Source organism: Oncorhynchus mykiss, chromosome 30, assembly GCF_013265735.2.
Source record: "Oncorhynchus mykiss isolate Arlee chromosome 30, USDA_OmykA_1.1, whole genome shotgun sequence".
Classification (NCBI taxonomy): domain Eukaryota; kingdom Metazoa; phylum Chordata; class Actinopteri; order Salmoniformes; family Salmonidae; genus Oncorhynchus; species Oncorhynchus mykiss.
The window spans coordinates 28,950,591-28,975,114 of record NC_050570.1 but is presented as its reverse complement, the minus strand read 5'-3'; the positions used below and the strand labels follow the sequence as shown (position 1 = coordinate 28,975,114).

Sequence of the window (24,524 nt, the reverse complement as noted above, 5' to 3'; positions counted from 1 at the left end):
CACAGGCGTTTCCCAAGGTGACACTGACCTCTTCTGATGAGCTCCGTCTTCCTGTCAGCCTTCTCCCTCCAGGGGATACTGATGGAGGGGAAGAAGGACCTCTTCTCCTTGGGCTCCCCCTCCCCCTGGCTCTGTCCCTGGCCGTTCCTGTGGAGCTGGGCCACAGCTGAGGTCTCCTCCCTCCTCCTCTCACCTCGCTCCTCATGGCCAGCTGAATCAGCCTCCACCCAGCTCCTCTGGACCACTGCGTCACTGGAACTCTCTCTGCCCACTTTGGGGAGTGGAGAGGGGGGAGGGGTTGCAGGTTTAGGGGATGTGCTGGGTCTCTGGTAAAGTGAGGGTTTGGACGGCAGCTTCTCCCCCTCGCTGTGCATGGAAGGGGTGGGAGACTTGCCTGCTTTGGCCCGGGGCTCTGGAAGAGATACAATCACATGTCCAGGCTTGACCCCAGGAATGCTCTCTCTGAGTGGAGATGCAGGGCTGGAGCTATTAGAGAACACTGAGGTGTCAGAGTCGCGGTCAATGGGGGTCAGAGGTGAGGGGACCCCATCAAAGCTGTCGCCGGCACTGTACCTCTTCTTCCTCTTGTCTGTCGACTGATCACTGTGGAAGCGGAGGGAGTAGTTGGTCCTCCTCAGCTTGATCCCAAACGGAGATGGCTGGCCCTTCTCCTCCCCCTCCTCCCGGCCATCAGAGTCCTCTGATTCTCCTCCCAGGCTCCCAGTATCTGTCTCAGAGCCCTTGGGTCTGGGTGAGGCCTGGGAAGAGCTGGGGACTATGAAAGACGGGAGGTCTTTGGCAAACATGCACTCCCCTGTTCCATCTGCAATCCGGACAGTCTTACCGCCCCGGCTCTGGGTCTTGCTGTCTGGGGCTGGTGAAGCTGCAGGGGGAACAGAGGCACTGGAGGAGGTGTCGGAGACAGCAGATGCTGGCCTTCCTCCTTCCTTCTCTTCCTGACTCAACACCTCAGAGTTCCTGTTTGAGTCGGCAAACTTCTTCCTGGCCGGGGTGATGGAGAACTTGGCGCTGGCGGACATGGTCTTCCTGAGGTTGCTATGGAGGAACGGACTCTGGTCCTCACTGCTGGGTCGGCTCTGGCTCTGGTGGTCTGGGTATTCCTCATACTTTCCCTCCCCCGCCCCCTTGAATATCTTGGAGCGGATACTGGCCCACTCTGCAAGGACGGCTGCACTGGACTGGTCTGTGGACTCGCTGAGGGATTTGGTTTTCCCAGACTTGCGGTCTGGTGAAGTCTTGCTCTTGGTTGGTGGTGGGGTGCCCATGGCAGCTTTCTTTTCATCTGCCAGACCCAGGAGAGACTTACAAGCTGTTTCTTTGATGTGGTCCAGGTTGACAGCAGTCCCACAGAGCTGGGCACCCGTCACCAGGATGGCTGTGTGGGGGACATACTGAGAGGACGGGAGGGTTGGGGAGTCAGCTCCTCCAGGGGACGAGGCCTTGACTCCCTCTTTGTGTTCAGTCACAGCGCCCCCCTGCTGGCTGGAGGCCGGCGTAACAGGCGTCAGGTTGACCTTCTGGAACAGAATCTGCTTCTCCCCAGAGGACACTTTGAAGGTGAACGGCCTTTGTCTCTCCTCCATCTCTCTCCAGCGCACCTCCTCCGCCCTCCTCTTCCTTTCAGGGTCAGAGCTGCTCGCAGCCACTTCTGCACACAGTCTCTTCTCCTCCTCCTCCTCTGCAAGCAGTTTTCTCTTTTCTTCCACCTGCTTTTTCTTCCTTTCCTCCTCTTCTTCTGCCTCTTTCAGTATCTTTTCCTCCTCGACACAGAGACGCTCTGCCTCCAGTTCGTGCTGCTTCCTCTCCTCTTCCTCTTTCCTCATTCTTTCCTCTTCCTCTTTCCTCCTTTTCTCTTCCTCTAGTGTCCTCTGCTCCTCCTCTCGCTGCATAAGCTCCAATTCCTCCCTCATCCTTCTCTCTTCTTCTCTCTGTATCCTCTGTTCTTCCTCTCTGATTCTCATCACTTCCAGTTCTCTCTGTCTCCTTTCTTCTTCCTCCATAATCCTCCTTTCCTCTTCTTCTTTCATCCTCCTCTCCATCTCCTCTCCCTGCCTTCTTTCCTCCTCCTCTTTGCGTATAAGTTCCTCCTCCTGTTGGCGACATCTCTCCTCCTCTAACTCACGCAGCCTCCACTCCTCTGCTTTCCTCTTCCTATCCTCTTCTTCCTCTCTGTGCCTTTGTTCTGCCAGCTCTCTCTTCCTCCTGGACTCCTGTCTCTCGTCCTCCTGCAGTTTCTGCTTCTTCGTTTTCTCTGGGGGTGTCTCTTCCTCAGCGGTTCTGTATTGGACGTCGGCTGCATCTGTTTCCTCCTGCAGTATGCCAGGGATATCCACCTCTTGCAAATCCTGAAAAAAAGTATGTATTTTGATTTCTATTGTTGAGCTCCATCTCACTCTATTCCATCTACATGACAATTCTATGCATGCACATTCATACCAAAGAAAGACCACCAACTGTAAGGAACCTGAACCCCTCTCACCTGTGTGAATCGGCGGTGCTTGCGGGAGATCCTCTGGTTTTTGGGTTTGACAGACAGTTTATGCTTGGCAGCGGTGTTGTCCAGCCTAGGGACAGACTGTGGGACTCCGTCCAGGTCGATGGACTCGATGGTACCGGTGGCTGGAAGAACTCGTTTGGACCTAGGAGATTTCACTGGAGTACTTGGAGTCCCGGTCTGGGCAGCTCCGTGGCTCTGGCTGGGCCCTTGGCTCTGGCTGGGCCCTTGGCTCTGGCTGGCCCCCTGGTTGTCATGGAAAGAATACATTGTCAATCTCTTCCTATATTTCCAACACTATTTCTTTAGGTTACTACTGTAGCATTATAAGCTAACAGTGAACCAAAGAGAATGCAATTAGTATGTATACCAATGGTGCCCAGTCTGCCATTAATAATCCTGCCTTTACCTTTGTCTCTGTGTCCACTGGCTCAGCTTCCACCTGGGCTAAGACCTTCAGGGGGCTCCTGGGCACCTCCTCTTCATCTGAGCTGCCCTCGTCTCCCTCACTCTTCCTCAGAGAGGGGGGCCTCTGGCCAAACTTGATATTCTGTGCTATCTGCCTCTGCACATTCAACACGTACACACACATTTTGGGTTTGGTGTTAGACATTGACGAGAGCAGTAACGCTAAAGTGTCTGTTAGAGTGTAATTGATTGTTACCTGGGGCAACGGTTGACTTACGAGTCATCAACCAAGACTGTGAACATACATCACAGACTGTGTGTGTGTGCGTGTGTGTTTAAGTCCCACCTGCAGGTTCCTGACTTTATCGGAGACGTTTTCCTGGGACATGGTATGTTCTGGACTGGGCTCCTGTACTGCTTCCTCTGGGATAAACACACTGTCGTGGGAGAGGGCTCGGGAGCCAATGGGGTTCAGCTCCCTGCAAAGACAAAACGGACTCTACAGATATAGTATGTTATTACAGTCAGTCATTCATTTCTGACAGGGTGTAGTGTACCTCACACACTCTAAACTCCATAAATTAAAAGCTAAAAGTCAGTCAAGCAGTTTATAGAACACATTTCAACTGAACCGCACCCCTTTCTCACCAGACCGTGAGATTTAATCGACTCTGCTGACATGAAAATAGATAAACAGATCCATTGCAATCGAGAAGCCACATGGTAATACAGTGTCTTCAGAAAGTATACATACCCCTTGATCTATTCTACATTGTGTTGTGGTACAGACTGAATTCAAAATGAATGTAAAAAAAAAAAAATCTAACCAATCTACATACGATACCCCATAATGACAATGGGAAAACATGTTTTTATACATTTTTGCAACTTTATTGAAAATGAAATACAGAAATATCTAATTTAGATACATAAGTATTCACACCTCTGAACCAATACTTTGTAGAAGCTCCTTTGGCAGCGACCACATTCTTTCTGGGAAAGTCTAAGAGTTTTGCACACCTGGATTTTACAATATTTGCACATTATTATTTTTTTTAATTCTTCAAGCTCTGTCGAGTTGGTTGTTGATCATTGCTAAACAGCCATTTTCAAGTCTTGCCATAGATTTTTAAGCCGATTTAAGTCAAAACTGTAACTAATCCATTCAGTCAGGAACATTCAATATCATCTTAGTAAGCAACTCCAGTGTATATTTGACCTTGTGTTTTAGGTTATTGTCCTGCTGAAAGGTGAATTTGTCTCCCAGTGTCTGTTGGAAAACAGACTGAACTAGGTTTTCCTCTAGGATTTTGCCTGTGCTTAGTTCAATTCCATTTATTTTACTCTTAAAAAAACTCCCTAGTCCTTTCTGATGACAAGCAACCCATAACATGATGCAGCCACCACCATGCTGGAAAATATGAAGAGTGATACTCAGTGATGTGTTGTGATGGATTCGCCCCAAACATAACGCTTTGTATTCAGAACATGAAATTCATTTCTTTGCCACATGTCTTGCAGTTTTACAAACAGGAATCACAGGATGCATGTTTAGGGATATTTGTATTCTGTATAGGCTTCCTTCTTTTCACTCTGTCATTTAGGTTAGTATTGTGGAGTAACTACAATGTTGTTGAGCCATCCTCAATTTTCTCCTATCACAACCATTAAACCCGGTTTCCTTCCTCTCCGGCAACTGAGTTAGGAAGGATGCCTGTATCTTTGTAGTGACTGCGTGTATTGATACACCATCCAAAGTGTGATTAATAACTTCAGCATGCTCAAAGGGATATTCAATGTCTGCTTTTTTAAATGTATTACCCATCTACCAATACGTGCCTTCTTTGCGAGGCATTGTAAAAACCTCCCTGGTCTTTGTGGTTGAATCTGTGTTTGAAATGCACTGCTCGACTGAGGAATATTACAGATAATTGTATGTGTTGGGTACAGAGATGAGGTAGTCATTCAAAAATCATGAAAAACACTATTATTGCACACTATTATTGAGTCCATGCAACTTATTATGTGAGTTGTTAAGAACATTTTTACTCCTGAACTTATTTAGGCTTGCCATTTAACAAAAGGGGTGAATACTCGACTCAAAACATTTCAGTTTTTCATTTTAAATTAATTAGTAAACATTTCTAAAAACATATTTCCACTTTGACATTATGGGTTATTGTGTGTAGGCCAGTGACACAAAATCTAAATTGAAATTAATTTTACATTCAGGCTGTAAAACAACAAAATGTTGAAAAAGTCTAGGGGTGTAAATACTTTCTGAGGGCACTGTGTATATGTGGGATATAAGTTGGGTCTTCGTGGGAATAGTATCATAGGCTTTCTCTGTGGTCTGGGTAAGTGTGTCTTACTGAAAGGGATTAACGACATAATGTGCTCAAGGCCATGCAGACTAAATTATTGATAAGACCTGTGTTTAGAGTTTGTTTCATTTTGAGGTGGAGGCCTGTACAAGCAATAGGGGGGAAACTGCAATGGCGGTACAACTCAACTCTTTATGACAACATTATGAGCAATGTATAAATGCAATCTTGAATGCTGGAGTATTTCACAGCATCAAACAGAATGCATAAATGTCCTGTTTACCTCAGATGTTGATTGGTCTCCTCATCATCTGAGACGACTCCGTTGCACACTTCCCCTGTGGAGAAGCTAGCTTTCAGCTCTACTGCATCAAAGCCCCTCTGCGCTGCCTCCCTCTTCTTCCTCCTCCCAAACAGGCGTCGGAACGGCTGGAATTTGCCCTGCCGTCGCCTCTCTGCACGCAGAAAGAGAAATTATAACCAAAGCCACTAGCCACACACTATCAGCTTATCTCTCTTTATATCACACCCATGAACATGTTTGATTACATATAAATGTGTGGGCCGGAGTGTGTGTGAATGTGTGCAATTTACACAAGGTGTGTGAACGGATACAAAAGAACTCCACAGCAGATGAAGTGAAGAGAAAACCTTGGCTCGGTTGATAATACTTACCTTCAACAACAGTATGTTTATGCGAACGCCTATCTGAAAGCCTATGTACAGTAGTAGGACTACTCAGGAGGACATGGTTGAGAACCAACATTCTGATCACATAACAGGCTGAATCATTCTGTCCTGACTGGACCTTTGGGAGTCACTCAGTAAATAAATCACTCACTCTGACTGACTGACTCTGTCCTTCCCATATCCAAACATATACTGTAATCCGTATGTCTGCATATAATATCACGTGTTTCACTTGAATACTGAAACGCTCTTTGGATAATGTAGAGACACAGGTGAGGAGCACTCCTTTGGTTATAGTTAATCCATGAGGTGATCTTTGATCAAGGGATGAAATATTATAAAACAGAAATACTATAAAACAAAATGGCTGTTGTAGCCTCAACGGTGCATTTTTTATTCTTGCAATGCATAAGCCGAGAACATTAACGTTTTTTTTATTTTTTTATCCACAGGTGTTCTAAAAACTTTTGGCTGGTATTGTATATTTGTGTTCTTTTGTTGAGGAAGTATTTTTTTAAATCAAATAAATGCACTATTATTGATTAAAATCACACAATTTATCTCTATCCCTCAGTGTACACTCAACCCCGTTACGCCAACCAAACTCTGCCAATAAAAACGGTCAGTCCACCCTTATGTGCCATCATTAACAGGAAGTGACATTATTCAACCATTTTTAACTGCATGGTACAGAAACAGATACGTAATCACATTCTTTTATATCTTTGTTTTCTTGTTTTTTAAAGACAGGTGGGGATTGTTGAGCAGACCAACACAACCCCATTACATGAAATACAGATGGAAAACTAGTACTTATCAAAATGATACTTTAACCCATAAAAACATACAAAACATTAATTTCGTTCCTTCACCACATGAGGAGCCATTTTGAGCCCCCCCAAAATTAAAACCCGTCACACTCAACCCATACACATGTTTCATTGTAACTGTCACGCCCTGACCTTAAAAAGCCTTTTTATGTCTCTATTTGGTTTGGTCAGGGTGTAATTTGGGGTGGGCATTCTATGTTCTCTTTTCCATGTTTTTGTATATTTTTGTTTGGGCCGGGTATGGTTCTCAATCAGGGACAGCTGTCTATCGTTGTCTCTGATTGGGAACCATACTTACAGTGCCTTGCGAAAGTATTCGCCCCCCTTGAACTTTGCGACCTTTTGCCACATTTCAGGCTTCAAACATAAAGATATAAAACTGTATTTTTTTGTGAAGAATCAACAACAAGTGGGACACAATCATGAAGTGGAACGACATTTATTGGATATTTCAAACTTTTTTAACAAATCAAAAACTGAAAGATTGGGCGTGCAAAATTATTCAGCCCCCTTAAGTTAATACTTTGTAGCGCCACCTTTTGCTGCGATTACAGCTGTAAGTCGCTTGGGGTATGTCTCTATCAGTTTTGCACATCGAGAGACTGACATTTTTTCCCATTCCTCCTTGCAAAACAGCTCGAGCTCAGTGAGGTTGGATGGAGAGCATTTGTGAACAGCAGTTTTCAGTTCTTTCCACAGATTCTCGATTGGATTCAGGTCTGGACTTGGCCATTCTAACACCTGGATATGTTTATTTTTGAACCATTCCATTGTAGATTTTGCTTTATGTTTTGGATCATTGTCTTGTTGGAAGACAAATCTCCGTCCCAGTCTCAGGTCTTTTGCAGACTCCATCAGGTTTTCTTCCAGAATGGTCCTGTATTTGGCTCCATCCATCTTCCCATCAATTTTAACCATATTCACTGTCCCTGCTGAAGAAAAGCAGGCCCAAACCATGATGCTGCCACCACCATGTTTGACAGTGGGTATGGTGTGTTCAGGGTGATGAGCTGTGTTGCTTTTACGCCAAACATAACGTTTTGCATTGTTGCCAAAAAGTTAAATTTTGGTTTCATCTGCCCAGAGCACCTTCTTCCACATGTTTGGTGTGTCTCCCAGGTGGCTTGTGGCAAACTTTAAACAACACTTTTTATGGATATCTTTAAGAAATGGCTTTCTTCTTGCCACTCTCCCATAAAGGCCAGATTTGTGCAATATACGACTGATTGTTGTCCTATGGACAGTCTCTCCCACCTCAGCTGTAGATCTCTGCAGTTCATCCAGAGTGATCATGGGCCTCTTGGCTGCATCTCTGATCAGTCTTCTCCTTGTATGAGCTGAAAGTTTAAAGGGACGGCCAGGTCTTGGTAGATTTGCAGTGGTCTGATACTCCTTCCATTTCAATATTATCGCTTGCACAGTGCTCCTTGGGATGTTTAAAGCTTGGGAAATCTTTTTGTATCCAAATCCGGCTTTAAACTTCTTCACAACAGTATCTCGGACCTGCCTGGTGTGTTCCTTGTTCTTCATGATGCTCTCTGCGCTTTTAACGGACCTCTGAGACTATCACAGTGCAGGTGCATTTATACGGAGACTTGATTACACACAGGTGGATTGTATTTATCATCATTAGTCATTTAGGTCAACATTGGATCATTCAGAGATTCTCACTGAACTTCTGGAGAGAGTTTGCTGCACTGAAAGTAAAGGGGCTGAATAATTTTGCACGCCCAATTTTTCAGTTTTTGATTTGTTAAAAAAGTTTGAAATATCCAATAAATGTCGTTCCACTTCATGATTGTGTCCCACTTGTTGTTGATTCTTCACAAAAAAAAGACAGTTTTATATCTTTATGTTTGAAGCCTGAAATGTGGCAAAAGGTCGCAAAGTTCAAGGGGGCCGAATACTTTCGCAAGGCACTGTAGGTAGCCCTTATCCCTCCTTTCTGTGTGGGAAGTTTTATTTGTTTGTGGCACTATGGACCTTAAGCTTCACGGTCGTTTTGTACGGTTTATTGTTTTGTTGCCGTCATTTTAAAGAAAGGAAGAATGTAAGCTCACCTCGCTGCGCTTTGGTCTTCCTTCAATGACAGCAGTGACAGTAACAGGGGTTGTAAAACCTGTGACAGGGTTGAGTTATATACTTTATTTATGAATATTGCATCTAAACAAATTCATTTTTTAATATATTATACATTATATATAGTTTATTATTCACTTATGAAACATGCTGTAATGTGTTCCATGTGAACAAAAAATATATTTTAAGGCAGGTAGACTAGGGGTAGGAGAGTTGGCCAAGGCTCTTAACTTCCGTTGTTCCTTTAAGTTGCTCTAGATCCTAAATGACTCAAGGATTATAGTGTAGACATGCATATATTCTAAGAATCTTTGATTTAACGTTATCCACTGAAACATCTAGGGAATGGTGGCACCCACATCAACAGCAGAAAGACAAAGGCAGGGTCGAGCACGTCAAAATGCTGACCCAGAAAAAAAGGAACAATACTTTGAGAGAGAGCGTCAGAGATGGAAAAGAAATGTTGAGGCAGGGAAAAAGAAAAAAGATCAGTGATTTAAAGTGAGAGAGACCAGCGTCAAAAGCGTAAACAGTGGAGAACAGCATACAAAAGAAGCAATGAGGGGAAAGGAGCACTGAGGAACTTGACCACTCCTCCACAAAGTCCAGATCATGTTCCAGAGCAGTCCCCACAGACAGGATCTTCAAGGTCAGGGCAATGGTACATGGAACTTTTTTTTGAGTCAAGCCATGGAAAAGGGGCTCCTGATGGTGTGGGAGGAACGTTGAAGAGAACGGCGGACGGGTTGGTGGCTAAGGGCCGTGATATCAGTGATGCACAGGAGCTTTACAAAGCCCTCCGTGAGACAAACACGTCAGGGAAGCTGTTCTTTGGGAAGTGTGCCGATGTCGAACGTCTGATGGAGATGATGTCAAGCCCGATAAAAGCGGTGCCCTCCACCATGAGAATACACCAGGTCATCACCCTTTCTCCTGGTGAGCTGATGTCTGGGGATACACCAGGTCATCACCCTTTCTCCTGGTGAGCTGATGTCTGGGGATACACCAGGTCATCACCCTTTCTCCTGGTGAGCTGATGTCTGGGGATACACCAGATCATCACCCGTGCTCCTGGTGAGCTGATGTCTGGGGATACACCAGGTCATCACCCGTGCTCCTGGTGAGCTGATGTCTGGGGATACACCAGGTCATCACCCGTGCTCCTGGTGAGCTGATGTCTGGGGATACACCAGGTCATCACCCGTGCTCCTGGTGAGCTGATGTCTCGTGATGTCAGCTGCCTTTGTTCAACAAAGAAGGACCGAAACTGTACATGCTTTAACACACCCTACTTCAGTTTCAGGCAGAAGGTCCTGGCTGCTCCAGAACAGCCAGCCAATGAGGAAAATCCACAACCTGTGGACGAAATCCAGTGGGGAAATCCAGGTCTTCTTAGGCAGTGGTGTATAGTGGAATACGATGATGACCTTTATCCAGGCTTCATCCTCTGCACGGATGAAATGAGTGTACAAGTGAAATGTATGCATCGTGTAGGACCAAAAACATTTTTCTGGCCTTTTGGAGACGACTGGTCCTTGAGATGATTCCACCCCCACAGCGTGTGACATCCTGCCACGTAGAGGTTGAGAGAGACGTGTGGGCCAGACTCTCAGGAAGAAAACCATGAATGAATATGGTGCTCCTGAGAAGAAGGATAGTCATGCTGACACTAGTGCTGTAGTTACAGCTGTTCTAGCATTCTAAATGCCCTTGGAAAATGTTCCTACAGTTTGATGACACGTTGAACTTTTCTGATGAAACGTGTTAAATGTTATTAATTACTCTAATGCCGGATGTTTTTTTAAATTCATTTTTAGATATTTACTGCAGTTTGGTTAATAAAAACCAGATTGTTCTAAATATATCTAAATGTCCTTATTACATGGTTGCATCCAATGAAGTGCAATGTTTCCGGGTAAATCTTGAAGGGATTTTGATAGTAAACTAAACTAGTTTATATAGAAACCGATGTGTCTCTTCAACCCTGTTACAGTATCCAACCATCACCCTAGTCTCAACCCTGTCACATGACAATATTTGTTCAAAGAAATGTGAAAGATGAATAAATATGAATTGAATGTTTTCTGAGCTCAGTCTGAAATGTTAAGGACAATCCCAAGATGATTAGATTTATGTTAAAATTCTGAATTGAAAGCATTTTTTTATTTAAATGATGAGTCCCGTTGACACGTGTCTATTTCAGGGTTTACTATAGCAACATTGCGATTTTGCATACATTTTAACGTGTTTTTGCTTCGTCATTATGGGGTATTGTGTGTAGATTGATGAGGATCATCAATGATCGGCTATGAAAAGCCAACTGACATTTGCTCCTGAGGTGCTGACTTGTTGCACCCTCGACAACCAATGTGATTATTATTATTTGACCCTGCTGGTCATTTATGAACATTTTAACATCTTGGCCATGTTCTGTTATAATCTCCACCCGACACAGCCAGAAGAGGACTGGCCACCCCACATAGCCTGGTTCCTCTCTAGGTGTCTTCCTAGGCTTTGGCCTTTCTAGGGAGTTTTTCCTAGCCACCGTGCTTCTACACCTGCATTGCTTACTGTTTGGGGTTTTAGGCTGGGTTTCTGTACAGCACTTTGATATATCAGCTGATGTAAGAAGGGCTATATAAATAAATCTGATTTGATTTGATTTAAAAAATATATATATTGTAGAATAATACTGTAACGTATCAAAATGTGGAAAAAGGAAAGGGGTCTGAATACTTTCTGAATGCACTGTATTCCAGCTATTTATATATCAATTCCAGTTGAACTTTATCAAAAGCCTTTAAGTCAGCTATGAATACCAGGCCTGGTTTCCATGATTATTCATAATGTTCTATTTTTCCCAGTACTTGTTTTATATTACCTCCAATGTATTGTCCATGTAAAAAAATCTGTCTGATTAGGATGAATAATATCCAACATTTTTTTAACACCTTTTTAATTCTATACGCCATGGAATTTGTCTAAATTTTTGCATCACAACACTGAATTGTAAAGGGCCTACATTTTGTTTTATGGACTGGATCTTTATATTTACCACTTGGGTCCTGTTTCAGTAGTTGAGGTTGAGTATCTGAATCTACCATTTTTATAGGAGTGGTTAAAACGGTCCTCTGAGTACATCAAAAAAGGTTTGGTACACCTCAACTGGTATGCCATCTATCCCTGGATTTTTCCCAGACTTAAATGCTTTAATTGCATCAATAAGTTCCTCCTCTGTAGTTTGGCCTTCACATGAGTCTTTCTGTACAGTTGTTCATTTTACATTATTAACAGAAGAAAAAATCCATACAATTAACTTCAGTTAGTGAAGATGGAGGAGACTGAGATGAAAACATATGCTTAAAATAATTAGCTTCCTCTTTAAAAACATTGTTTGGTGAATCATGGATGACTCCATCATTCGTAACAAGTTTCAGTAAATTATTTTTGGTTGCATTTCTATGTTGAAGATTCATTTTTGTCTTCTCCCATATTCCATCAAGTTCACTTAATTTTTTAAATAATATGTTGCATTTGATCTTTCTTGAATAAGTTCCTCTATTTCTTTTTTCTATAACGTCTTCTGTGCCTCTATTGCTCTCTATCTGTACTGTTAGTCCTTTTTACTTCATTAATATGAACTATTTTGACCTAAATTGCTTTTGTTTTAAAGATGAGTATTGAATTGCATGGCCTCTAAAGGCACATTTAAAAGTGTTCCTTACAATAAGGGGATTTGCTGTACCTATGTTATTTCGGAAAAAGTCAGTTACAAATTATTCTGTTCTAGTTAAAAACAAGTTATCATCCAATAGGCTTTGATTAAAGTTCCAATATCCTTTCCCACATGGAAATTCTGTAAGAGTAAGGTATATGCCAATTATTTGATGATCCATTAAGCCAAGATAGTGCAGGTCCACTTAGGCCATGGCCCAGTGAGCCCCAGGAGCCGGGCCATGGAGGTGAAAACACAAAGTCTGAGGCTTTTTGGTAAAACACTAGGGTAAATCCTCAGTGGAAATGCAACATTATTAAAGAGTAGGGAGCTCCTAATGTGAACACTGGTGCTCAGCATGCCCACAGAGCATTTTAGATCTTCCAAGTGGTAGAATGCTAGCACACCAGACCAGCTAGGCCACAAACAAAACAAACCAATATGATATCTACAGAATCCCCTACTATAATATTGAATGATGAAGCTCTACTACAGTGAAGACAGGAAATTACATTGACAGCCATGCTCAAGAGAATTTCCTGTTTATCAGATAATAAAATGCGGTTCCCTGAGTGCCGAAGCTTATCTCTGGAAATGTCAATGTCAGTGTGTAAAGGACACATTACAGTGTACATCTAATTTCTTCTCTCTACAAAATTCATTAGAGATTCGCACCCTGAGACCTAACCTCATAATGCACTTATGGACAAGAACGTCTCATGGACAAGAAAGCTTGTTGTTAATTTATCTACAAGGCAGTTGCTTACTGCTACTATAACAACATAATGATTACAATATAATTTTGCTGGTATTGGCCATGTGAATTATAGACCAGTATCCAGGCTTGAAATATTGATTCAGTAAATTACCTTTGTCCAAAACATAAATCATAGTGTACCTACCTACCACACAACCACGGACGATGCAAACCCCTCCACTGGCTCACACTGATAGGGCATGATTTCAGTTGGTCATGATTGAGTCATGGCAACAGAGCAGTTTTAAATGCCACAGTGTTGAATTGAAGATAAGACGAGAGGACCTTTGATTCCAATCTTTATCGCCTTGTTAGCTTTCCTTGCCAGTCAGATATAAACTTTAAGCCATATAATCTAAACATTCCCACATCAGGGGTGGTTAGGGGGTGTGTTTTCCTGGATTAGTGCATGTGTTCCCATGTGTGTCTGCATGAGCAAAAGCTGAAGAACATACGCACATCCAGGTACTTTTTTGTATGTGCTGGAGTTATGGTTGAATTGATAAAAATAACAAGGAAAACGCTGCTGTTCATCCTCCCAGGTGATTTTATTGTTACACTGTTTCGACCCTTAGGTCTTTATGAGCGGCCATGTGTCTGTACGAGCAGCTATGTGTGTATCTATGTCCGTGTGTGTGTGTAACTATACTAGAATAGTAAACTTTTTTTTGTTGTCGACATACTGTGTACATGTTGTTAGTCCCCACAATATGAAATGCTATTTCTAGGGGGTTTAGGGTTAAGGTTACAATTAGTGTTAGAATTAGGTTTAGGGTTAGGAGCTAAGCTTAGTTTTTTGGGGGTTAGAGTTTGGAGCTAGGGTTAGGTTTAGGGTTAAGGTTTTCGGGTTAAGGTTAGGGGTTAAAATCCTCCCTGGATTTTGTGTTAAAAGCTCTACAACAAAGCTTTCTTAGTGTCCAACAAGCTTTCTCTGCCCTTAACCTTGTTCTGAACACCTCCAAAACAAAGGTCATATGGTTTGGTAAGAAGAATGCCCCTCTCCCCACAGGTGTGATTACTACCTCTAGAGCTTGAGGTAGTCACCTCATAGAAGTACTTGGGAGTATGGCTAGACGGTACACTGTCCTTCTCTCAGCACATATCAAAGCTGCAGGCTAAAGTTAAATCTAGACTTGGTTTCCTCTATCATAATCGCTCCTTTTTCACCCCAGCTGCCAAACTAACCCTGATTCAGATGACCATCCTACCCATGCTAGATTACGGAGACGTCATTTATAGATCGGCAGGTAAGGGTGCTCTCGAGTGGCTAGATGTTCTTTACCATTCGGCCATCAGATTTGCCACCAATGGTCCTTATAGGACACTGCACTCTATGCTCCTCTGCAAACTGGTCATCCCTGTATACCTGTCGCAACACCCACTGGTTGATGCTTATTTATAAAACTCTCTTAGGCCTCACTCCCGTCTATCTGAGATAGCTATTGCAGCCCTCATCCTCCACATACAACACCCGTTCTGCCAGTCACATTCTGTTAAAGGTCCCAAAAGCACACACATCCCTGGGTCGCTTGTCTTTTCAGTTCGCTGCAGCTAGCGACTGGAACGAGCTGCAACAAAACACTCAAACTGGACAGTTTTATCTCAGTTTTATTCATTCAAAGACTCAATCATGGACACTCTTACTGACAGTTGTGGCTGCTTTGTGTGATGTATTGTTGACTCTAAATTCTTGCCCTTTGTGTTGTTGCCTGTGGCCAATAATGTTTGTACCCTGTTTTGTGCTGCTACCATGCTGTTGTCATGTTGTGTTGCTACCATGCTGTGTTGTCATGCGTTGCTGCCATGCTATGTTGTTGTCTTAGGTCTCTCTTTATGCAATTCTGTGTTGTCTCTCTTAATGTGATGTGTGTTTTGTCCTATAATTTTATTTAATACGTTTTATCTGTCATCCCAGCACCCGCCCCCGCAGGAGTCCTTTTGGTAGGCCGTCATTGTAAGTAAGAATTTGTTCTTAACTGACTTGCCTAGTTAAATAAAGGTTAAATAAATGGGGAAACTAGGATTTTGAATGGGACTGAATTGTGTCCCCCCACAAGGTTAGTTATACAAGACTGTGTTTGTGTGTGTGTTAGTGGGAGGTCCTGTGATGAACTGAAGTGGGTTAGAGTTACCAGGCTACTCTACACCACTGTGAAGACAAACACTTTCTGGGCTCTCTGAGTATCCCTTTCAGGGCTATAAGTAGCAACCAGTGTGGGATTTCACTCAATGTGTGTTGCTGCACAGGGGCATTGTGGGAAATGATACAGTAAACTCCATATCATCATCTCTGGCAGCTGTGTGAGTTTGAGTAGTGTGTTATGCTAAAAGCATCAGCAACTACATCCATCTATCCTTAGTGATTCAAATACTATACTGTATGTTGACTCTTCACTCATGACCATGTAAATCTTATCAAAATGTCCACCTTTACCAAGACCTCAGCCAAATCATAATCTGTCCTCATATCCAATCCACCACATCAGTGGTATAAATCAATCATAGAATTAGGGTTACCTTATCATTTATTAACAATGGTGCAATTTAGAAAAACAAAGGCCTTAACAGAACAGTGCACCAACCGTTTACCAACAGGATGTCAACAGTGTGCCAGTCTGTTGAACCAGACTGCTGACTGAGCCAACCCTGAGAGTCTACTGGACTCAGCCTATGTGTTTTAGCGTGTGTTATTGAGTAAACTGATGAGCTTCTCTAGCCTATTTATCTCTGACTGTCAGACTGTTTCTCACTCCATCTGTGGAAGTGCTGAGTGTTATTGTACTGTGGCACCGATATCCTATTTCCCCACAACGTGCTCTGCTCTCCCAGCATCAGGACCTGTCCTGCACTGCTTCTGCTCTGTTTCGCTAGCCGGCCCATACTGCACTCACTGCCTCTGGCGTGCTCACACACTCATGCGTGAAACTGTAAAGGACAAGTTTTCTGCAGAGTAGAACACTCAGCAGCACTCCACACGTCTACTCTAGCTAGCCGACTCCCGGGTTAAGTCTATGAATGGTCCACATAAAACATCTTGTACATAGTAAAGCTATTACTACTAATATTCTGCTCCCAACACATACCGACATTTTGAACTACAGCGCAACATTACATTAGACTGTTTGTGATAGGAGAAAGGAAATGCTTAAAGCCCGAGCATAAAGTGGAGAGATGTGGGCCGTGTATTGATTTACCAAGGCCTGAACCATAGTCAACTAAAACGATCCTATTGATCCATTTTTGTTATTTACCGTAGCTCGTATATCAACAATCTACTGCTATTTACTGCTCGCTGTCCTGATTCCTGTTGTTTTCATCCCTTTTGTTTTTGTCCTGACAATTCAATCAATTCAGAATGTATCAGTTCACCATGGTAAATATCAATAGGAGATAAAAGAGCAGCTCTTCGAGCGGGAGCATAGTGCAGAGAACACATAGGGTCAAGCAGAGGACTTAGCACATCACACACATCTAAGACAGGCCTATGTAAAGCTTTTGATATCAGTTACTGTACTACACATCATCACACCATGCCTTTCTTAAAGAGACACTTAAAAAGAGCTCTAAATGTAACCCCACAAAGGCCTCGTTGTATCCTGACGTTATCATTCATTCTAGTCTAAGTCCTGTCTCTTTAAGGCTGTGTCTAAAATCACTCTTGTTTTCCTATTTACCTGGGCTTTCGGATACGGTTACCTCTAAATGAGTTTCACTGGCGTCCGTAGCCATGGTAACGGCACACCTTGTCTGTGGTGAGAGAAAAAGGGAGTGAACATGGGGGTTGTAGTTGTCTTTAGTGGGAGAGTCCCTTGTCAGGAAAGAAAAATAGAAAATGCTGTGGACAGAGCAGCACTCACTGAGTGAAGGGAGAAACATGAGAGTTCACGCAAAGGGCGCACTTTGAATGGCACACTTGTCCCTTGCTCTCCTCTATCTAGCTATGCTCCTCTCTCCCCTCTTTCGGAGAGTCCCTTGGTGACTAGCTTGTTAATGGCAAGGGGAACCGCTCAGAGACCACTGTGCTACACACATTTTGTGTACCAACATCACTGCTATTATGAAGCCAAACAAACACCCAAGATAGCTGGAAAAAGTTTGGCAATTATATGACACCTAACGCACCTTTCAAATCAATATAATCCCAACCGAACAAAATCACAGGATACTCACAGTATAATTTCCCTCTGCCTCTCCTCCTCTCCTCGCCCCACAGCAGCTGTGAATAATGTGTCAACCCAGCAGGGAAGCACTTTGTTGCTCCAGACCTGCATTTGATTACAGACCCTCCACGTAAGCACAACGTGGATAATACTCGTCACACATGACTGCAGTGCTCCCTCAGATCAAAACCACATGGTACACCCACCAAGACCACCGCCACTTCTAACAGACACCATTTAAGAAACATAATGTATGGACATGAAAGATGCTGGTGTTATCTTGCACCAGAGAATGGCTGCAACACCTCCATCATACACATAGCTCTCTGGCTGCAACACCTCCATCATACACATAGCTCTCTGGCTGCAACACCTCTCATCCAAAACCTGTCAGTCTCTAGACACCATCACGTTGTTGAGCCACAGATTTTCAGATGTACAGTGGAAACACACGGTGTGTAAAATTCTAAGCACTTGGGCCAGAAGCCTGGCATGGTGAGACAGTCCTGAGAAAGAGATGGGGAGAAATAGAGACAGACATATAAAGACGGGGGGGGGGTGGCGGGGGGGTAGAGATAGAGAGAGCGAGAGGGATAGAGACAGAGAGCACGAGGGAGAGAGAGAGGGAGGGATAGACAGAGAGTGAGATCAACAACGTGCTGTACTCTCTCTGCTACATGCTTCTCCTTTCTGAGGGTGACAGGGTCTGACAGAGCCTCTCAGAAATGTCTCACCAAGAATGGCTCTTTGTCCTGACTGACTATAGTTAGGGCAGGACAAGGAGCCAGCAATCACGTGTGGAGATGTATAAGAGGGAATGTGTATATTGTGTGTATTGATGTGGGTGAGAGTATGCTATTGGTTGTAAGGGAGTAGTGACTGTGTTAGTGTATGCCGGTATTCATGTAATTGGTGTGGAAGTGTGTATGAGTGTTTGCATACGTGTACAGTATGTGCGTTGTTATGGATGTACAGTGCCTTCAGAAAATATTCATAACCCTTGACTTATTCCACATTTTGTTGTGTTACAGCCTGAATTCAAAATGTATTAAATATATATTTTGTCCTCACCCATCTACACACAACACCCCATAATGACAATTTGAAAACATGTTTTTAGACATTTTGGCAAATTTACAAAATGTGTCTTTCTGGGTAAGTCTCTAAGAGCTTTCCACACCTGAATTATGCAACATTTACCCATGATTCTTTTCAAAATTCTTCAAGCTCTGTCAAGTTGGTTGTTGATCATTGCAAGACAGCCACATTCAAGTTTTGCCATAGATTTTCAAGTAGATTTAAGTCAAAACTGTAACTCAGTTACATTGTGTCTTCTTGGTAAACAACTCCAGTGTAGATATGGCCTTGTGTTTTAGGATATTGTTGTGCTGAAAAGGTGAATTCATCTCCCAGTGTCTGTTGGAAAGCAGACTGAACCAGGTTTTCCCCTAGGATTTTGCCTGTGCTTAGCTCCATTCCGTTTCTTTTTTGTCCTGACAAATTCTCCAGTACTTAATGATTACAAGCATACCCATAACATGATGCAGCCACCACTATGCTTGGAAATATGGATGGTGGTACTCAGTAATGTTTTGTATTGGATTTGTCCCAAATATAACACTGTGTGCTTTGCCATATTCTTTGCAGTATTACTTTAGTGCCTTGTTGCAAACAGGATGCATGTTTTGGAATATTTCAATTCTGTAAAGGCTTCCTTCTTTTCACTGTCATTTAGGTTAGTATTGTGGATAAACTAAAAATGTTGCTGACCCAGCCTACATTTCCTCCTATCACAGCCATTAAACTCTGTAACTGTTTCAAAGTCATTATTGGCCTCATGGTGAAATCCTTGATTTCATTCCTCTCCTGCAACTAAGTTAGGAAGGACGCTTGTATCTTTGCAGTGACTCAGTATATTGATTCACCATCCAAAGTGTAATTAATAACTTCACCATGCTCAAACAGATATTCAATGTCTGCTTTTTAATTTTTTTTTATCTACGCCCTTCTTTGTGAGGTATTGGAAAATCTCTCTGGTCTTTGTGGTTGAATCTGTGTTTGAAATTCACTGCTCGACTGAGGGACCTTACAGAGAATTGTATGTGTGGGGTACAGAGATTAGGTGGTCATTCAAAAATCATGATAAACGCTATTATTGCACACAGAGTGAGTCCATGCAACTTATTATGTGGCTTGTTAAGATGTTTTATTTTTTTACTCCTGAACTTAATTATGCTTGCTATAACAAAGGGGTTGAATACTTATTGACTCAATACATTTCAGTTTTCATTTTTTATTAATTTGTACAAATTTCAAAAAACATAATTCCACTTTGACATTACGATATATTTTGTGTAGGCCAGTGACAAAACATTTGAAATTCAGGATGTAGAACAACAAAATGTGGAAAAAGTCAAGGGGTGTGAATACTTTCTGAAGGCACTGTATGTGACTGGGCATATTTTGGGTGTGTGAGTAGAATTGCTTTAGCTGAGCTGACCATATGGGTGTATGTTGAGCATGTGTCTGCATGGCAGTGTGTGTGTGTGTGTGTGTGTCTGCCTGTCTATGCTGTGGTAGACAGACTTGAGAGCAGAGCTGCAGATGGGATGAGAGAAGCACGAGGAGCGGCCATGTGCTCTGCAGAAGCAGAGAGAGAGATGCCTTTGACAAGGGTACAGCTGCAACACAGTGTGAGAGTGGCATAGCATCACGATGCTGTGTTGCAGTGGAGCTGCTGTGTAGCCACTGAAGAGCTCAACATCACTCCACTGTGACACAGCCCTGTGCAATGGCTTAATAGCACAGCTCATTGTCATAAGCACAGTGGGACAGCTAACAGCTAACTGCCATAGCTCAATGGCATAGCTCAGTGCCATGATAAATAGCGCAATGGGTTGGCTAAAGTGTCGTAGCTTGACAGCGTAAACAGCTTGTTGTCGAAGCAGACAGACGAGGTGGAACTGTGCAACCCTTTACCTATTTTAGCGGCACAACTTGACAGGGCTGCGTACCACTGCAGAAAAACCTTAGGGAACATCGATCTGCCCTTCTGCACAATGTTTTACCCAGACCAGCGGCGTTGCTGCTGCTGCTTCCTCTCTCTGCGGCTTTGGGAGAAACAAAGGGAAATAAAATACAAACAGAAAGATAAACAGCAGCTTTGGGGTTGTTATTAAAAATATAGGATGGCGATCAGGTATGAAATGGAGGGAAACTAAGGTATTTGAAGGTATGGATGAGGATGAGGGTTGGAGCCAAATTCCCTTACTTTAGCAGATACCTGTAGCCTCAAGGCAAGTTTTTAATTGGATTACAAATGTCCCTTATATTGAGGAAGCAAACCTAATAAGTAGTACTACATAGCAAGGTGGGCGTGGGGGACAAGGACATATAATCCATAGATTCAGGTCAGGGCCTCTAGTTGGTTACAGAATATTGGTTGTTATTGACTAGAGTGCCAATAACGTCTGCAATGCATTACAACAGGGTTGTTATTGTCACATTTACCCCTCTCTTTGTCTCACTCTCTCTTCTCTCCATCCTCTGATGAAAAATATCAGAAGTTTAGCAACCACGGGTTCCCATGGCAACAGAGTCTTGGCAAATCAGAACCGAAGGAGACGCCAAAGGGATCTACCACCACAAGAGGCTTGTCCCTCACTCCAAGGAAGACTCAACTATCACCACTGCTTCCGTAACACATAGAAGCTGACGTCACAATGAGATCGACAGGAACATGATGGCCAGATGATGTTCCCTGTCACCATACTGCAAGTCTTACCATATGCAAGAATATATCATCTATAAAACCGAGAGCAACAACATCAGCTATAATGACAGCAGGAGTTGGAGTGAAAAAGAGGATGATAGAAGGGATCAAACAGAAGATGGACTAAATTGAAGTCTAGATGTGAAGAGTAGCAGAAGACAGAGGAGACAAGGTTGGATGGTGGGACAGAGCGTAGAGATACACAAAGCAGCAGTCACATGACCAACAGGGTTACACTTACCCTACTGACCACTAGTGAGGTAATAGGCTTCCATCCCGTGCCATGCAATAACAAAAAAACTAAACAAATTGGCCTTTTTTCCCCTTCACACTTGCCATCTCACAATGGCACAGTGATGTGAGGCTGACACATCATGTGCAAACTGTTAATGTTACCTACTGAAGCATATTTGCATCCTATAAACTTGGACAATACAGTATAGCATTATTCATTTACCAGGAAGAAATGTAAAATGCTGTTCCATTCAAATATGATTGAATGTTTTTTGGGTGATGAGCATTACACCAACCTGCTACAAGTTGAATTCCGTCAGTAGCAAGCTAACAGTAATTATATCATTCTACCATTGTGCTCCAGTACTACACATACAGGACATGTACTTTACAATTGACACAATGGATGTTTAAAGAGAAATAGTGTTCGTTACTGTGTAAGAATGCAGTCTTACCTTGCTGCTATTGTGTCTGTGTGCAGAGATACTGTATCTCTATGCGAGTGGTGTGTGTGAGCGTGGCCGTTCAACCTGCCTGCTGTCACTGTGCAACTAGGGCATTACCTGGAGTCAGGTGTCATTGCGCAGATGCAGTGAGGGCTTGCATGTGACCGTGTGTTTTTGTTTTCAAATGTTAAGACTGCACAAGTGCACGCAGTGGCTATTTGTTGTGATTGTCGGCACATGGCATCTGCAGTATGTTTGCATGCATATAGAACATTCTGTGGGACTGTGTGTAGACACGTTCATGTTTAAGTGGAGGTGTCTCTCTGAGGGAAGGGCGTGAGGAAGGGGTGGCCTGTCAGCCTGTGATAGGAGAGACGCTGGGTATCCTGCTGTGTCAGTTGCTGCTGTGCCAGTTGCTGCGAGCCTAAGGAGGCACAAAGTGATACTTTGTTTCCTAGCCTGATCTGCCAGTGCAGGAGGAGAACAGAGTGGCATTTTGTCATTTCAACTGGCTGACGCACACAAAGCCGATCACTGTGAATGAACTGCAAATGTGCGTGTGTAACTGTGTGTGTGCCTATTATAGTACATGTGATACAGTGGGTCTCGTGTTGTAGCAGTATTTCAGAGCACTTCCCTAATGTCATGAGACCCATCTTGCAGTCTTGAGGAATGCAGTCTTTGTGGACTCCTTCATAGAGTAGTCTGGTGGAATCATGATGTTGTCAGAGGGTTCTAACAGTCACAAGATCAAATGTATAGGATTATAAAAATCTGAGAGGGTTAGAAACCATTAGGTCTAAAGAGATATCATTGGATTATCATAAAATGATGAGGCTTTATTGGACTAAAATCCAAATGTTATATTAGGGTAAAGCTATACAAGTTTTATTGAGAAATACGTTGTATTGCAATCTGAGATCATGTACAGTAATCGCATCAGATAAAAAAATAAGAATTGTATTTGGCTAGCAGACGACTAGCCATCACTATTTCAAAGTTAGAAGGGTCTCCCCCAGCAGCATAATGGGGTGTCGCGTTACAGCCTAATAGGCCTGTATGAGTCACCTATAAAGCCCCTCAGAGCATTGGCAGTATTATCACACTGCAGTCTCATAAGGATATGGTAATGATGGGGCTTTACCAGCCTGGAGGCTGGCTTCATTACAGCAGTATAACACATCAAAGACTCACTGCTCTCGGACTGGCTTTATTAATAGAAACTCCCACAAAACACACACACACACACACACACACACACAGGGGGAATGTGAGGAGAAATAAGTCTAAATCATTTAACATTATACGAGCAAGGAGATTTATCAACAGCCTGCAGCGATGACTCTCAGTCATACAGTAGCAGCCATTGCTCGTATATCGTAAAATGTGGCTTTTAATTTGAATGCAAATGTGTATTGATCGGAATGAAATTCCTCCAGTATGACTGGCCTGTTAGATGATGCTTTATGAAAAACTGGTCCAGTTCTTATTCAGGAATATCATGTCCTGATGGATTGAACTATGTGGTTATACAGGAATTGTGCAGTGTTTGAATAGTGTGATTGGATCGGATGCTGTGGTAAGAGGCTCATAGATAAAATTGTGAAAATTGACTAAAATCTATTACAGGAATGGCTCAGATCAATTTATGGAAGAGGAAGCCAGTACTGAATGCAGACAAAAACAACCCTTCATAGAGTAGTGTTGACAACGCTGGGAAAACAGGATGCACATCAATTCATTCATTCCTAGAATTCCCTCGAGGATGCTTTCTCTGACTGCTATTTTAGCTTGAACCAAATCTGTGAAAATGCACTATCATACTATACTTACAGGCCAGAGGGTCAAATTACAATTTGGACAGACCTGGGAAGGAATCAAGTGATTCAAGTGATTAAACATCACTGATTACACTGTGTGACACAGAGACATGTCCTCATCCTCCCAAAAAGATGCTGTTTGAGCACATTTCCATGTGTAATTTCTTACAGTATATCAACAATACTTTTTGTTACATGTAATCTCTCTCACCATAGATTACAGGGAGTACACCCTGTTTATATGGCAAAGCCAAATGTACAAACAAACAACATACCAATACGGTATGGTTTTGACAACGGATTTGATTTCTGTCTATAGGAAGAGACGACTTGACTAAGCTACTGTATCTGAGAAACCACAAAAACCTGTCAAAAGCGGAGGACCTTACACCGTGGCAAGGTACCAAATACCAATGCAGTATTTTAGGTTCTTTCTAAAAAATAAAAAATGTATCCCCTGCCCCATGAATTATTGACAGTGAAAGCGACGCTTTGGGAAATTGTTTCTCTAGTTCCCACTGCAAAGGGTACAGTACAGACTACAGGGCTACAAAATGCAGCAACTCATTTTGATGACTCCAAACATTCAGTGCTACAGTAGGGGGGGAGCATCTATCTGTCTATGTGCCCACTTATCACCTACCCAACCATATACCATAGACTTTGAGCAGGGATATAATTACTTTTGCTAAACCACTTTGGTCTCATTTAAGACATGGAAGTAGGTACTCAGAGCTCATTTAGGGTTAGATGTATGAGCTATGAGACATGTAA

The 24,524-nt window shown here is 42.9% G+C and overlaps 1 protein-coding gene across 4 annotated transcripts in view; it reads right to left on the bottom strand.

Moving 5' to 3' along the window:
• cracd (capping protein inhibiting regulator of actin dynamics) overlaps positions 1-24,524 on the bottom strand; it is a 28,282-nt gene that overhangs the window by 2,563 nt on the left and 1,195 nt on the right. Inside the window, exons 1-6 of one of the 4 annotated variants that reach the window (XM_021599437.2) lie at positions 13,464-13,603; positions 5,531-5,702; positions 3,270-3,402; positions 2,925-3,080; positions 2,501-2,761; positions 29-2,366 (exon numbers count right to left, since the gene is read on the bottom strand). In XM_021599437.2, coding sequence (XP_021455112.1) covers positions 29-2,366; positions 2,501-2,761; positions 2,925-3,080; positions 3,270-3,311 — 2,797 coding nt within the window. In that variant the 5' untranslated portion in view covers positions 3,312-3,402; positions 5,531-5,702; positions 13,464-13,603. Of the gene's footprint in view, positions 1-28; positions 2,367-2,500; positions 2,762-2,924; positions 3,081-3,269; positions 3,423-5,530; positions 5,703-13,463; positions 13,604-24,524 lie in introns of those variants that run through there. The other 3 variants (XM_021599438.2, XM_021599439.2, XM_021599436.2) reach the window with 3 other exon arrangements.